Here is a 17,457-nt window from a genome sequence, read left to right on the forward strand (position 1 = left end):
TCTCCTACCAGATTACACAGACACTACTAAACCCCCAGCCTTCTCTGTCTCCTACCAGATTACACACACTACTAAACCCCAGCCATCTCCTGTCTCCTACCTGATTACACATACACTACTAAACCCCCAGCCTCTCCTGTCTCCTACCAGATTCAGACACTACTAAACCCCCAGCCTTCTCCTGTCTCCTACCAGATTAACAGACACTACTAAACCCCCAGGCCTGTCTTCCTGCCTCCTACCAGATTACACAGACACTACTAAACCCCCAGCCATCTCCTGTCTCCTACCAGATTACACAGACACTACTAAACCCCCAGCCTTCTCCTGTCTCCTACCAGATTACACAGACACTACTAAACCCCAGCCTTCTCCTGTCTAGCTGATTACACAGACACTACTAAACCCCCAGCCTTCTCCTGTCTAGCTGATTACACAGACACTACTAAACCCCCAGCCTTCTCCTGTCTAGCTGATTACACAGACACTACTAAACCCAGGCAGCAGTTTGGTTTTTCCTCTAGTGGATGGTTGAGTTTAGTGGAAGACAGCCAGATCTGAGTCTGACCTCATCTATTTCCAGGCAGTTTGCCTCATCGCTCACCACTGTAGAGCTGCCTGGGACATTATAGACACATACACACAGAAGGAACCGAAAGTTCCGGATAAAAGTCTGAGGAAATTGATCTTCCCTTTTTAAATACAAATTATGTTTTTAACCCCTGGTTTACTGCTCTGATTGTGGCCTTTTCTGTTTCAGATCAAAGGGTCATGGTCGTCTAAAAGAGGGAAAGACAATTATAACCCTTACAGCCACGGAAACATATTCACCAACTGCTGTGCAGCGCTGTGTGGACCCCTGCCACCCAGGTAAGGACAGTCCTGTGTTTGCGTGCGGATCTGACATATATTTGGATTTACCCAGAATGTAACATATGGCACACTATCATCCTCTGTCTTAGAGAAGTGTCAAATCCAATAGTTCTTCTCATTCTAGGAGAAATCAGTTTTTCCCGTCACTGTAATTTCCTACATTGTCAGTAAGCTAAAATAGGTCCGTCACACAGAGCTCATCTTGATCTCGCTAGAGAGCTGCTGCTGTGAAATCATCTGCCTGCAGCTACTCCTCATTCAGACCTCTGATAGTACAAAGGATTCCAGCACCTCCCAGTGAGATCAAACTATGCACATAGAAATGCTAGATGTAGTAGTCATTGTATCTATAGACTCATAGCCATTGATTGCTTATTAGCTTGTCTTATCCAACACTTCCTTCTCTACAGAATTTGCATTCAGACACATCATCAATATAACCCTTTCATTTGGATTACCTCACTGTGTATAACTCATAGTTGAACCCCCATTTTTTAAAATTATGTTTTATTTATTTTTTATTTTTTTATTTCACCTTTATCTAACCAGGTAGGCCAGTTGAGAACAAGTTCTCATTTACAACTGCGACCTGGCCAAGATGAAGCAAAGCAGTGCGACAAAAACAACACAGAGTTACACATGGGATAAACAAACGTACAATCAATAACACAATAGACAAATCTATGTACAGTGTGTGCAAATGTAGTAAGATTAGGGAGGTAAAGCAATAAATAGGCCATAGTGGCGAAATAATTACAATTTAGCATTAACACTGGAGTGATAGATGTGCAGATGATGATGTGCAGGTAGAGATACTGGGGTGCAAAAGAGCAAAAAAAGAAATGACAATATGGGGATGAGGTAGTTGGGTGTGCTATTTACAGATGGGCTGTGTACAGGTACAGTGATCGGTAAGCTGCTCTGACAGCTGATGCTTAAAGTTAGTGAGGGAGATATAAGTCTCTAGCTTCAGTGATTTTTGTAATTTGTTCCAGTCATTGGCGGCAGAGAACTGAAAGGAAAGGCGGCCAAAGGAGGTGTTGGCTTTGGGGATGAACAGTGAAATATACCTCCTGGAGCGTGTGCTACGGGTGGGTGTTGCTATGGTGACCAGTGAGCTGAGATAAGGCGGGGCTTTACCTAGCAAAGACTTATAGATAGTGCGTTTGGCGACGAATATGTAGCAAGGGCCAGCCAACGAGAGTGTACAGGTCGCAAATATGGGGCTTTGGTGACAAAACGGATGGCACTGTGATAGACTACATCCAATTTGCTGAGTGGAGTGTTGGAGGCTATTTTGTAAATTACTCTGGAAGGAGAGTTTACAGTCTAACCAGACACCTAGATATTTGTAATTGTCCACATATTCTAAGTCAGAACCGTCCAGTGTAGTGATGCTAGTCGGGCGGGCAGCAATCGGTTAAAGAGCATGCATTTAGTTTTACTAGCATTTAAGAGCAATTGGAGGCCACGGAAGGAGTGTTGTATGGCATTGAAGCTCGTCTGGAGGTTTGTTAACAGTGTCCAAGGAAGGGCCAGATGTATACAGAATGGTGTCGTCTGCGTAGATGTGGATCAGGGAATCACCAGCAGCAAGAGTGACATCATTGATATATACAGAGAAAAGAGTCGGCCCGGGAATTGAACCCTGTGGCACCCCCATAGAGACTGCCAGAGGTCCGGTCAACAGGCCCTCCGATTTGACACACTGAATTCTATCTGAGAAGTAGTTGGTGAACCAGGTGAGGCAGTCATTTGAGAAATCAAGGCTATTGAGTCTGCCGATAAGAATGCGGTGATTGACAGAGTCGAAAGCCTTGGCCAGGTCGATGAAAACGGCTGCACAGTACTGTCTTTTATCTAAGGCGGTTCTGATATCGTTTAGGACCTTGAGCGTGGCTGAGGTGCCACCATAACCAGCTCGGAAACCAGATTGCATAGTGGAGAAGGTACAAGTGGGATTCGAAATGGTCAGTGATCTGTTTGTTAACTTGGCTTTTGAAGACTTTAGAAAGGCAGGGCAGGATGGATATAGGTCTATAACAGTTTGGGTCTAGAGTGTCTCCCCTTTTGAAGAGGGGGATGACCGCGGCAGCATTCCAATCTTTAGGGATCTCAGACGATACGAAAGAGAGGTTGAACAGGCTAGTAATAGGGGATAAGAAAGAGAGGGTCCAGATTGTCTAGCCCAGCTGATTTGTAGGGATCCAGATTTTGCATCTCTTTCGGAACATCAGCTATCTGGATTTGGGTGAAGGAGAAGCGCGGGGGGGGGGGGGTGCAGAGCTGTTGGCAGGTCAGGGGTGCCAGGTGGAAAGCATGGCCGGCCGTAGAAAAATGCTTATTGAAATTCTCGATTATCGTAGATTTATCGGTGGTGACAGTGTTTCCTAGCCTCAGTGCACTGGGCAGCTGGGAGGAGGTGCTCTTCTTCTCCATGGACTTTACGGTGCCCCAAAACTTATAAGAATTAGTGCTACAGGATGCAAATTTCTGTTTGAAAAAGCTAGCCTTAGCTTTCGTAACTGACTGTGTATATTGGTTCCTGACTTCCCTGAAAAGTTGCATATCACTGGGGCTTTTTGATGCTAATGCAGTACGCCACAGGATGTTTTTGTGCTGGTCAAGGGCAGTCAAGTCTGGAGGTAACCAAGGGCTATATCTGTTCTTAGTTCTACATTTTTTGAATGAGGCATGCTTATTTAAGATGGTGAGGGAAGCACTTTTAAAGAACAACCAGGCATCCTCTACTGACGGGATGAGGTCAATATCCTTCCAGGATACCCGGGCCGGGTCGATTAGAAAGGACTGCTTGCTGAAGTATTTTAAGGAGCGTTTGACAGTGTTGTGTCTTTACTGTCATTAAATTGAAGACTTATAGTTTTTATCAAAGATTCTATGTAATTAGTTATTACGCGATCAACTAAATAATAACGTAACTAATTAACTAGGAAGTTGGGGCACCAGGGAAGTATTCAGATTACAAAGTTATAATTTCCCAATATAACCTTTCAGATATTTTCATATCTGATCAATAGTCTTCTGATTAATGATTTATTTATTTTTACCTCACGTTGTTGGCCATCTGCACGAACCCAGCCCTCACTACGACATTTTTACATTTTAGTCATTTAGCAGACGCTCTTATCCAGAGCGACATTTTATTACATTTTACATACTGAGACAAGGATATCCCTACCGGCCAAACCCTCCCTAACCCGGACGACGCTATGCCAATTGTGCGTCGCCCCACGGACCTCCCGGTTGCGGCCGGCTGCGACAGAGCCTGGGCGTGAACCCAGAGACTCTGGTGGCGCAGCTAGCACTGCGATGCAGTGCCCTAGACCACTGCGCCACCCGGGATACGAGTCATCCATACATCAATTGTCTTAGTAATAAATAAATGATTTAACTAAGTAATTCACAGAAATGCATAAACAAACAAACAAACTTAAAATGGTTACATGAAATGATAGGAGAAATATGCCCTAGTGGGCTGAACCGGCATGGCGGCTTGTTAGACAAAGGGAAAATTGGGGGTCGACTAAGAAGTCACTACAGAGTTCATAATTATAACAATTGACATGCTAATCCTTTACACATGAATGCTCACTCATTCGGGAACAATTGCAATATATATACGCTCAGTGTGTCGTCTTGATCGCTGGAGAAAAGTTAGTTTCTGTTGGAGAGTTTCGTCTGTCTTGGTTATTGTGGATAGTTCGGAGTGACATTCGTTATAGAATGGATGTTTCGGCGGTTGTCGTTCTTCGCGTTCAATGATACCGAATTTCTAGCTGCAGACTAGTAGTCAATATCAAAGACTTGTTCTTATTCGTCTAAGAGTTTAACCACGTGGTATGGTTAAAGATTCAGCAATTGTCCACAACCTTTGTCTCCTCCTAATGGAGAAAAAACATGGTCTAGTGATAATTTCTCAGAGTTGGGTTTTTATTAGGAATTGCMGAAAGGGGCTGTCCCAGKATGTCTGACCMAACTGGGCTCAGGGGCGGGTCCTCGGATTTAGTTCAAATCAAAAGCGATTTGTATTTTTCTTCATTAAAACAGTCCAAAATCATATTACACAATTATACAAACAGTATCATACTCACTCATTCATTTTAGACAACAATTAGATGTAAACCTCATATCTGAGGTTATTATATAAACAGCGGTATGGTAATGTAGCCACACAGTCTCCCATGAGTTTCCCGAGTTGTGACAAACGGACATGTTAATAGCTGGATTCTTCACCGATCTTTTATACTTTTTCCGGAACATGAAATCTGTTCGTACCTCAAGTTCTGTGAGGTGGAAGAAAACCCTTTGTCCTGAAAGTTTACCCTCTCTCTAATACTGTTTGGCCATGAGGAGATTCTCAGGAATTTACGACGTCTCTCTGTGACCACAGCATGGGTTGAAGGAGGAAAGGGGGAGGCAGGGAGAGGGGGATGGGCTTTATGTACCTAAACAGGCAATGTCATGACAACAGTGATGAGGGTGGTCGTTTGACCGCGGGCCCATTCCGGATGAAGGCAATGAGGCAGTGATCACTGAGATCCTGGTTGAAGATAGCAGAGGTGTATTTGGAGGGCAAGTTGGTCAGGATGATATCTATGAGGGTGCCCATGTTTACAGATTTAGGGTTGTACCTGGTAGGTTCCTTGATAATTTGTGTGAGATTGAGGGCATCTAGCTTAGATTGTAGGACGGCCGGGGTGCTAAGCATATCCCAGTTTAGGTTACCTAACAGTACGAACTCTGAAGATAGATGGGGGGCAATCAATTCACGTATGGTGTCCAGGGCACAGCTGAGGGGGGTCTATAACAAGCGGCAACAGTGAGAGCCTTATTTCTGGAAAGGTGGATTTTTAAAAGTAGAAGCTCGAACTGTTTGGGTACAGACCTGGATAGTATGAGAGAACTCTGCAGGCTATCTCTGCAGTAGATTGCAACTCCGCCCCCTTTGGCAGTTCTATCTTGACGGAAATGTTGTAGTTAGGGATGGAAATTTCAGAATTCTTGGTGGCCTTCCTAAGCCAGGATTCAGACACGGCTATGACATCAGGGTTGGCGGAGTGTGCTAAAGCAGTGAATAAAACACATTTAGGGAGGAGGCTTCTGATGTTAACATGCATGAAACCAAGGCTTTTACGGTTCCAGGACTGTTACGACCTATGGTCTCCTGTCTCTCTCCCAACACCCTACGTGCCTCCCCTCACGTTCTACACACACTCTCTGTGGTGAAAGCTCTGGTTCTTCACACTCACTCAGCCTAGATAGAGGCTATCTTATCTTTACAGCCCAGGTTTTCCCTCGCTGACGAGACAACTGGAGACGCAGCACCTCTTCTGTGGTTTAACTCTAAGCTCAGTCCCAAATAGCACCCTATTCCCTATGTACTGTAGTGCACTACTTTTGACCAGGGCTTATAGGGCTCTTTAGTGAATAGGGTGCCATTTAGGACATGTGTAAAGGCATGCTACAGTGCATCAGTAGCATGTTATTAACAGTGAGGCAAGACAGTCTCTTCGAGGTAAAACACACGTACAGGGCCAGGGGGAACCGGGGAATAAACAGGGGAGAGAAATTAAAAATGCTTTTAGCTCTGGGCCTTTCAGTGTGTTTGGCTGCACTCTGTCCCAACCCAGCCTCCACTGCCTACATCATTACTCACTGGTAATAACTCTACTGGGTGGCAAGGGACAGTACTCACTGGGCAGGTGGTGGGCAAGAAGGGAGGGGGCAGCTGTGTATGTGTGTGTGTACATTCTATATGTCTTCAGTTTTCACAAGTCCACCTCCGCCTGCCTGTCTGGTGAATTCCTGTAAGAGACTAGCTAGCTCTGAGTCAACAGGCTCTCTGTTACTGATTACCCTGCACGTGCACACATTCCGTTAGAGCTGACCTGTGTCACTGTTTCATATCAACACACAGCCCATCCATGGTGATGAATGGATGTTGCTTCACATGGTTAGCCCATGACTATGCACTTACACATACTCACACACCCCCTTTATACAGACACACATGCATCCTTAGACACACATACACGCTCACACACACACACACACACACAAAAGACACACACACTATAAGACAATCATGTTGCTTAACCTCAGCAGGTTCCTGTCTAATCAGCCATGTGTCAGCCCAACAATGGTAATGATAGAACAGAGATAATGATTCACTCCACTGATCGTTGTATGACTTCATTGACTGAATACTAAGAGGAGAGCCTGCATACAGAGTGAAACATTAAATACAACGCTCCTTTAGTGGGTTTCTCTGTGTGCTTCTTCTGGCCCTCTTATTCTTTCACAGTATTAACTCTCAGAAAGTCATCTAATTTCATCTGCATTCTGTATCGTCTTAACATCGATTTACATTGTGTAAGGATATCTGCCAATGATTAAAATTAGAGTATTCAAATAAAAGTAAAGCATTTCATTCACAAATGCAAAATAAATGTACAGTGTCAGCCTTGCCTCAAAGTACGGTATTGAAATAGACTTGGGACTTGCCTTATTCACTTGTCAAGGAAGGGATCTAGAATATGATATCATTGAATGGTTTTCTCAGATATTTCTCTCTTTCTCTCCTCAGTCTCATCGACAGAAGAGGCTTTGTCCAATCAGACACGCCACTGCCCACCCCGCCAACCAATGGCATCACCATGTATGGATCCACCCAATCACAGGGCCACATGGTGAGCCATTCTCCACTCTGTGTCTTTTCCAAACCTACTTATGGCCGTCAGTGCAAACCAAACCACACCCTTGCCATCTTAATATGGCTTAGCAAATATCACCTGGCCTCTTGAAGATTAGTTAGCTATAGGTTCCTTATAAAAGGTCAAGCATGGTGAACAGTGATATCATTGATTCAGCCATTCCGGGCCTTGAATGGAGGGTGGCCGCACAGTGACCCATCATTGGCTGACTCAACCTGGAAAACCCAGGAAAGGGAATGGCAGCTGTTGCTGTGCCAGGCCCTGATTGCATGGCAGTGCCAGCTTCTTCAGCTCTCATAGTAGCCTGATTGTCCAGCTGTTGTCTTATATCCTGCTTGTTTTTTATCTGTAAACAATGGCTCTACTGTCCGCCTTGCCATCTAGATAGATAAACCATCCCAATCAATCTCCCGGGAATTATGATGACCAGCGGCATCATGGTGTATTATTGCAATCATCAGCATTGGTAATTGGTTTAGAGTTGGACCAGGGCCCTGTTTCCACGCGATGGGAGTCAAGGGCAGAGTAGGGTTAGAGCCTGCCTCCCTCCCTCCCTCCCTCCCTCCCTCCCTCCCTCTCTCCCTCCTCAGTTAGGATTGATGAATAAATACCACGGCTCCCCTCATCCCACGCTAGCAAGCCAACTGACAAGGCTGTTGATCTCACCTCTCTCACTCTTTCCCTCCAGCTCCTCTCAATCCAAATCTATTTTGCCAATCTTATTTCCATATCTGGTCAACAGATTGGAACAAATCAACTGCTGGGATTCCAAATAGGTGATTGTTTCTGTTAATATTCACACAGATTTTACCCATGATGCTCAGTGATCTGGCATTATGGCTGGGAAATAGGTCAGTGCGTGCGTGTGCGAGCGACAGGCAATGTCATTATGGACAGTGCTCGTGCTGTGTGACTCCTTGGCTTCCCCCCTCATCACACTCTCCCCCTCTCTGACATCCCTAGGGAGGGACGTGTGTTGTGCTCATGTGCAGTGCACACTCTCTCCCCCTCTGCTTCCCACAAGCTTATCATGCAGACTGACTGGACAATCTAACTCTTGTGCTGGGAGGTTTTGGCATGGCAAAAACAGATAGATGGCAAGAAAGGGATGACAGACAATAACAGACATAGGGAGAGGAAATGAGAATAAATGGTGTTGTAGAGCGAAGGGTCCTACAGTACCCAGGTGGAGTGAGTCTGACTTCAACAAGGCACTGTCAGCAGACAGTGTAATTGGTGTTGGAGTGTTTCAGAACAAAGGGAGAGGAACTGTAAATGTCAACCTCACCCCACCAGTCCTGCAGGGAATGAAAAGAAAGAGGACGGCTTCTGGTGGCCCTTAGTGAACAAGCCGTTGTTTCCCTTCTACATTCTAATGTACGGTCACTACTCGTTACACTCCTGTGAACTTGAATCCAATAGGCTGTTAGAATAATCCAGTGTCCTGGATGGTAGCTCTGGTCTTATTGAATGGGTCATGGCCATCTGGAACTGGTTGTGCTGGCTGGGAGACGGGCTTGGCATTCCATCGCTTTATCACATGTAGAAATAGTCTGTTAGGACCAGTTGTTATTGTTAGGAGTAACATACTACATTTATTACTTTTCACAGGGAAACATTTGAAATGTCGCCACTAACGAAATCTATATTTAGTCACCAACTTAAGAGAATGTGGCATGTGTTTGACTAAACAAGAGGAATTTCCATTGAAATATAGCACCGTTGAATCATAGCTGGTCGTCGTGTAAATCCAGAAAGACTGAAAAACAGCTTCTGTCTCCGGGCCATCAGACTGTTGAACAGCCATCACACCGTGTCCTGTAGTACGAGACAAAACACACACCTCATACACACTCAAGACTCCTGTACTCACAAACACACTCACACACAGCCAACTCTGCTGTCCCATGTATATAGAGACAATAAACAATGGACACTTCATGTWTCTTTTATACAGTTTTTCACACTGTGTATTCATATACTGTATTCTCAACATCGCTCATTGTAATATATCTACTACTCTACATTGCATTACTGTTACACGTTAAACACACAGCGTATTTATATACTGGATTCGTGACAGAGCTCACTGTAATATATACTGCTGTACATATCATTCTTACTTGAACTTTTTGGTGTATATATGCATAGAGTGCATTTGGATTACTGATGGTGTTATTTGGGTTCTTAATTGGATTCGTTACTGCACTGAGCTAGTAACACAAGCATTACACTGCTCCCGCTATTATAACATCTGCTAAACTGTGTACGTGACCAATAAACTTTGATTTGTAATAGTGAAAGGCAGTCTGTCAATGTACGAAAGGCAAATTGGTAACTAATAATCGTCAAGTGTGGAGTAGCCAGTACTGTACAGTGGATTATTGCTGTTTTTCCATGTATCTGTTTTGTAAAGCCATTGTAGGCTGATCTAGAGAAGCTGTGTCACCATGGCAACAGATTACAAGGATGCAGTCATGTCATTACACCATCCGTCACATTAGGCCCCAGTCAGGAAGTGACAGAGAGAACCGTGGAAGAACAGTATGTGTGGGCGACGTGACATCTAGAACAGTGGCCATGGCCTCTAGTTAAAACACAATCAGCTTTGTTCTTTGTCTCTCTGTCCATTTTCTCTCGATTTCTTACCAGCACATCTTTCTCATTTTTTAAATGTTTTTTGTCATTTTCTGTTGTAGCTGGCAGCTATTTTTAGAYGGCAGAGCGGGACACATGTAGACTCCGGAATTTGATGGACTCCTGTTTCAACTTGAGTACTGGATGATGATCCACACAACTCATTTTAGACTCTCAGTATCTCTGTGGTGTCTACTTGACGTGTGATTTGTTAATTCATTAGACGAATGACTAATAGAATGCTTCTTCTCATCTATGTGTCAAACTAATAATCTAGCTTGAACAACCCTAGAATGAACCAATGTTTAGACAGCTGTCATCATTTGAATGTGCATCAGATCATCATGCAGTCAGATCATCATGCAGTCAGCCAGCCAGGCAGGCAGATCGTCATGCAGTCAGCCAGGCAGGCAGGCAGATCATTATGCAGTCAGTCAGCCAGCCAGGCAGGCAGATCGTCATGCAGTCAGTCAGCCAGCCAGGCAGGCAGATCATTATGCAGTCAGTCAGCCAGCCAGGCAGGCAGATCATTATGCAGTCAGCCCAGCCAAGGTAGGCAGATCATCATGCAGGCAGCCAGGCATGCAGATCATTATGCAGTCAGGCAGGCAGCAGATCATTATGCAGTCAGGCAGGCAGGCAGATCGCCATGCAGTCAGCCAGCCAGGCAGGCAGATCGTCATGCAGTCAGCCAGCAGGCAGATCGTCATGCAGTCAGCCAGGCAGGCAGATCGTCATGCAGTCAGCCAGGCAGGCAGATCGTCATGCAGTCAGCCAGGCAGGCAGATCGTCATGCAGTCAGCCAGGCAGGCGATCGTCATGCAGTCAGCCAGGCAGCAGATCGTTATGCAGTCAGCCAGGTAGCCAGCCAGGCAGATCGTCATGCAGTCAGCCAGGCAGCCAGATCGTCATGCAGTCAGCAGCCAGCCAGGCAGGCAGGTAGATCGTTATGCAGTCAGTCAGGCAGGCAGGCAGGCAGATCGTCATGCAGTCAGCCAGGCAGGCAGGCAGGTAGATCGTTATGCATCAGTCAGCCAGCCAGGCAGGCAATTGCCAGGCAGGCATGCAGTCAGTCAGGCAGGCAGGCAGATCGTCATGCAGTCAGCCAGGCAGGCTAGCAGGTAGATCGTTATGCAGTCAGCCAGCCAGCCAGGCAGGCAGATTGTCATGCAGTCAGCCAGGCAGGCATGCAGATCATCATGCAGTCAGCCAGGCAGGCAGGCAGATCAAGAGCAGACAGGGTTTTGTTCCCTAGCTCTGTGCCAGCTGCTCTTCCTGTAGTTTGTTGGGCTGATGGCCAGTTTATGACCAGGGCTAAACTTATCAGAACTCAACTTCACTACTTCGCAGGCTCCTTGCACAGAGCAGCACGCCAACATGGGTAATGACAGCCAGTGCTTTGGAAAATAGTTGTCTCTTCACCCCCCTGGGCAGAACAGGGGGCAGCAGTCCCAGTCCCAGACCCAACCAGCAACTCACCCTCTCCAGCCTATAAAGGAATTATAGTCAAAGCTCATTAGTAAATAATGCCTATTTTTCCAAAGGACAGTATGGAGCTAAAACATTTGAAAAGCATTTATAAAGTAACCTAAGGAGTGCAACTTTGCCAAAGCTGGCCCTTATTATTAGATTTGGAGACGTGATGGGATTTTGGAGCGCATTTGTCAAAGAGAAGCTTTCGATCTTGACTAGCTGACATTGGGGCTAAACTAATCATGATGAAAGATAGCCCGTGTTAGAGGATCTCTCCAAATGGACCTTGCTCTTGTTGGTCCAAGAAGCAAATACAGTGTGATGCTTTCTTAGCTAACGGTATCCATGGTTTTCCAATAGGTTCATGTACTGTAGATACCAGCGTCTCTTTTCTCTCCCAACGTCTGTTTGTCTTGTGGGGTGGGATTGGACTCAGATGAATCAATCCTCTCAACATCAAGTCTATTTCTGGAGCTATGGGGCCGGTGCCCTGGCTGTTAATGTTCTGATCCCTGTGTATAATGCTCTTTGAAAAGTGTCTGTCTCCAGGCCTGGCTGATACCAGCAGACAGACAGTATTGGAGACAGTAGGGGCTCTGTCAGTGAGCGCTCAGATCTCTGCCTCCTGTACAGATGATGCCTACTGGCTGAAACGTGTCTCCTTCAGTAGCTATGCCTCAAAGGAGAGACTATGAGCCTGCCATGTGAGAATAGCCTCTCATTTCAGGCTTCTAGGGGCAGAACTACTATCTAGCTACTGTACTGGCTAGCAAAACAGTTTCATTCCAGGAGTTAAGTTGTCTGAGTGACTAAAAGAAGCCAAGATCATAGGAGATTGACTGACTGATATGAAAGTGATAAGAGAAACTTGTTATTTTAAAACAAACACTCTTAACCTAATTTATGCTTAGTCAGACAGATGATTAAGATGTGAGGGACATATTACCTTCTATCACTTTCCAATCAAAATGTCTCTCTCTGTGTCTGTCTGTCTGAGTGCACTCTGCCTGCCTCCAGTTTCGCGATGTGAATGGGGGCGTTCGGCCCTCCTTTTCCTGTAGTCCACGATCAGCTCCTTTTTGTCTTGCTCATGTTGAGGGAGAGGTTGTTGTGCTGGCACCACACTGCCAGGTCTCTGACCTCCTCCCTATAGGCTGTCTCATTGTTGTCGGTGTTCAGGCCTGCCACTGTTGTTGGCAAACTTAATGATGGTGTTGGCGTTGCTTGGCCACGCAGTCGTGGGTGAACAGGGAGTACAGGAGGGGACTAAGCACGCACCCCTGAGGGGCCCCCGTGTTGAGGATTAGTGTGGCAGATGTGTTTTGTTGCCTTCCCTTACCACCTGGGGGGCGGCCCGTCAGGAAGTCCCGGATCCAGTTGCAAAGGGAGTCCTTAGCTTATTATTAAATAGGCTCATTTAGTTCAAAGGCTAAAACAGTGCACTGCTGGCTCATTCCCAGTCCATTTAGATGTTTGATTTGCATGGACACTATTTAGGTTACAGAGATACAGAACTAAATMATTATCTGACTTAACGCTGTTTCAACTCCATGTATTGACTTCACTATGCATTTGAGTCACATTGAATACTGTGCATTTTAGGGCTGTCCCGACAACAACAAAAATCTTGGTCGACCGAGAGTCGTCTGTTCTTTCGACTAATCGATTGGTCTAAATGTTTTAACGTGTATTTTCCATATATAGATGGGCCCGTTAGACTGCAAAATACCACAAGCCCAAACAGATATAATATTTGACAAAAACATAATTTCAGACCTTGCTTACATTTGTATATGATCTCTCTATTATGCGTGGGAATACTTTAACAGATTTCCAAAATTAAAATCACTTGAAGACGATTTACTGGTGTTATATTCAACAATATAGCTGGGGAACCCTGGCCGTGGCCTTCTGGACTCACTCTAGTGACTCTGGAGTGAGTCCGACCGCAGTTGATTTGATTGTGCCGGGCTCAGAGCGAGTGCCTGTTGACTACCAACCGTTGCCTCTCTCTTGCCTGCTGCAGCGACCACCTTAGAAAATCAACAGTGTTTATCACGCTGTCCATGTTGTTGAAGCTGCAACATAATTACAGCCATTTCTGACTGAAAAGTTCTGTTACTACTGCTCGACTAAAGAAATCTGTCAACCAACAGCCTATCGACAATGGACTAAATGGGATCAGCCCTAGTGTTTTTCTCTGGTGGTTTACTGTGCATTCTAACAAGGTTACTAACAATATATTTTCTCTTTTTTCTCATCTCTTCATTCATTCACTACACTCATGTTAACCTCATCTCTCTTCATTCATTCACTACACTCTTCCTTCTATCCCCACATTTCCCTCCGTCTCAACATGTCTTATTACTCTCCCTACTCTCTCTCTCCTTTCCTACCCTCCATTTCTCCTGTCTCAGTGTGTTCAAGACCAGTGCATTCAGAGCACCAAATTCGTTTTGCAGGCTGCCGCCACACCCCTGATGCAGAGTGAGCCGGTCATCCTCACAGACGAGGCCTCTCTACCAGGCAGGACGTCGTTAGGCGGTCCCTGCTCTGGAGCCCTGCCGCTAGGGGGCCAGCCTACACCCCCCACCTCCACCCCCAACCTTAGCTGTGACAATGGCATGCTGCCCCTCCGGAACGACCACAGCGAAGCGCTCCACCACCACCACACGGACGGGGTCCACCACCACTTCCTCACGCCCGAGGAAGCCCCCTCGCCACCGGGCATGCTCCCCTGCGGCAGCCCCCTGGGACACAGCCACACCATTCAAGGCTTCTACAACCCAGCCAGCCAGGACTCTCTACATGAGGACTCTGTCAGAGGCCTGGTMAAACTCAGCTCTGTCTGACAGGGGGTTCACTCAAATATCTGTCAATCCCCTAAAACACTCCCCCGAGGCCCTCCATCCACACCTGTGCCAAACAGTGGGTCTTCCCAACCCTGAATGACTGTAACCAATATCCTCTCCGTCCTCTAAAATCACAGGACTTCTCTAAAAGACTGTGGTACTATTTGGCTACTGAGAGCAGAATTGAACTAGGACCTTCCCTCCTAAGCCAACGACTTGCCAAACCTCTGCATCATACGGGGGTTGTTGCTGGTGAAGGGCCCAGGGGACTTGTGCTCCTCTCTTCTACTGAAGCGTAGTCCACTGTCCTGGGAGGGGACAGACAAAGGAAAGGAGGGGTGGATGTATGTACAGTCTGGCTGTTTGTCAGCTATTTAAAGTAGAAAGAGGTGGCATTGTGAGTTATTCTTAAACATGTTAAAGAAAAGCTGCTTTATTTCTGTCGTGAATCACGGGTCTGCCATTTATTTTTTTGTACAACGGACTATGGCCTACTTGTTGATCTGATGGACAGTGTCTTTGCCTTTCTATCTGATTCTGGTTTACAGTCAATCACCAAACAAGAGTTGATGTTGTATATCATTTAATTCACATGTTTTTTTAAGTTACATGTTAAGATTCTGTATTATTGTGCCATACCAAGGTAATTTCTTTTCCTCAAGATATATTAATAAAATCACATATTTTTAAGGAACTAGATTCTATCTGTTGAAGCCAAACCTCAAGGTGACCAGTTGAAAGTCATGTGTTATCACCTCTGACGTCACACATCCTTCAGTAGGTATTTAATGGTAGCCTTGTGCCGAGTGCCTTTGGTAAGTGTAGCTAAATGAGAATAACAAACGGTTCAACAGTTTAAAATGATTCTACATGATGTATTGAGGGTGAGTCCTGCTCTAGGCTGGTCTAAGGTCATGTAATGGTCCATTCATCAGGGGTCTAAGGCCTCAGGACCTCCAAACACAGCATCAGAGAGAGAGTGGAAAACAAGGGCCCTCTGTCACCAGGAGACAGTCAAGAAGAGACTTGTATGGGCTAGGCTTCAGACGGAATTGCATTTCTTCAAGCCACATGGATTCTCTTTTTATGTAGCAAACTCCATAGGAAACCACTGCTCATCGGGAAAGCATCATCTTACACCAATTTCTCCTTGATCGGATGGTCAGGGGGCCGGAAGATAATACAAATATAATTTGACCTTAAGAGGCCTAAACAGATATACACTGCTCAAAAAAATAAAGGGAACACTAAAATAACACATCCTAGATCTGAATGAATGAAATATTCTTATTAAATACTTTTTTCTTTACATAGTTGAATGTGCTGACAACAAAATCACACAATGATCAATGGAAATCAAATTTATCAACCCATGGAGGTCTGGATTTGGAGTCACACTCAAAATTAAAGTGGAAAACCACACTACAGGCTGATCCAACTTTGATGTAATGTCCTTAAAACAAGTCAAAATGAGGCTCAGTAGTGTGTGTGGCCTCTACGTGCCTGTATGACCTCCCTACAATGCCTGGGCATGCTCCTGATGAGGTGGCGGATGGTCTCCTCTGAGGATTCTTCTCTCCAGAACCTGGACTAAAGCATCCGCAACTCCTGACAGTCTGTGGTGCAACTGCGTTGGTGATGGAGGAGACATGATGTCCAGATGTGCTAATTGGATTCAGGTCTGGGGAACGGGCGGGCAGTCCATAGCATCAATGCCTTCCTCTTGCAGGAACTGCTGACACTCCAGCCACATGAGATCTAGCATTGTCTTGCATTACGAGGAACCAGGGCCAACCGCACCAGCATATGGTCTCACAAGGGGTCTGAGGATCTCATCTCGGTACCTAATGGCAGCAGGCTACCTCTGGCGAGCACATGGAGGGCTGTGCGGCCCCTAAAGAAATGCCACCCACACCCATGACTGACCCACGCCAAAACCGGTCATGCTGGAGATGTTGCAGGCAGCAGAACGTTCTCACGGCGGTCTCCAGACTCTGTACGTCTGTCACATGTGCTCAGTGTGAACCTGCTTTCATCTGTGAAGAGCCACAGGGCGCCAGTGGCGAATTTGCCAATTTGGTGTTCTCTGGAAATGCCAAACGTCCTGCACGGTGTTGGCTGTACGCACAACCCCCACCTGTGAACGTCGGGCCTCATTATACACCTCATGGAGTCTGTTTCTGACGTTTGAGCAGACACATGCATAATTTTGTGGCCTGCTGGAGGTCATTTTGCAGGCTTGCAGTCGCACCTGCTCCTCCTTGCACCAAGGCGGAGGTAGCGGGTCCTGCTGCTGGGTTGTTGCCCTCTAACGGCCCTCCCTCCCGTCTCCTGATGTACTGGCCTGTCTCCTGGTAGCGCTCCATGCTCTGGACACTACGCTGACAGACACAGCAAACCTTCTTGCCACAGCTCGCATTGAATGTGCCATCATGGATGAGCTGCACTACCTGAGCCACTTGTGTGGGTTGTAGACTCCGTCTCATGCTACCACTAGAGTGAAAGCACCGCCAGCATTCAAAAGTGACCAAAACATCAGCCAGGAAGCATAGGAACTGAGAAGTGGTCTGTGGTCACCACCTGCAGAACCACTCCTTTATTGGGGGTGTCTTGCTAATTGCCTATATTTCACCTTTTGTCTATTCCATTTGCACAACAGCATGTGAAATTTATTGTCAATCAGTGTGCTTCCTAAGTGGACAGTTTGATTTCACAGAAGTGTGATTGACTTGGAGTTACATTGTGTTGTTTAAGTGTTCCCTTTATTTTTTTGAGCAGTGTATTTGACAAAAACAATCATTTCAACCTTGGTTACATTTTCCTGCGTAGCTGGCGTCTTTTGGATGGGAAAGGAGCGATGTCTCTGCTTATAGTAAGGCCTTTTCCGC

General features: G+C 45.9%; 2 protein-coding genes across 2 annotated transcripts in view; one reads left to right on the plus strand and one right to left on the minus strand.

Moving 5' to 3' along the window:
- LOC111968841 (palmitoyltransferase ZDHHC14) overlaps positions 1–15,263 on the plus strand; it is a 97,600-nt gene extending 82,337 nt beyond the window's left edge. The window contains exons 9-10 of the mRNA XM_023994744.2: positions 7,481–7,583; positions 14,135–15,263. Coding sequence (XP_023850512.1) covers positions 7,481–7,583; positions 14,135–14,569 — 538 coding nt within the window. The 3' untranslated portion in view covers positions 14,570–15,263. The remainder of the gene's footprint in view (positions 1–7,480; positions 7,584–14,134) is intronic.
- LOC111968845 (kelch repeat and BTB domain-containing protein 11) overlaps positions 1–17,457 on the minus strand; it is a 340,328-nt gene that overhangs the window by 298,515 nt on the left and 24,356 nt on the right. The gene's annotated exons all lie outside the window — the stretch shown is intronic.

Source organism: Salvelinus sp. IW2-2015, linkage group LG9, assembly GCF_002910315.2.
Source record: "Salvelinus sp. IW2-2015 linkage group LG9, ASM291031v2, whole genome shotgun sequence".
Lineage (NCBI taxonomy): Eukaryota > Metazoa > Chordata > Actinopteri > Salmoniformes > Salmonidae > Salvelinus > Salvelinus sp. IW2-2015.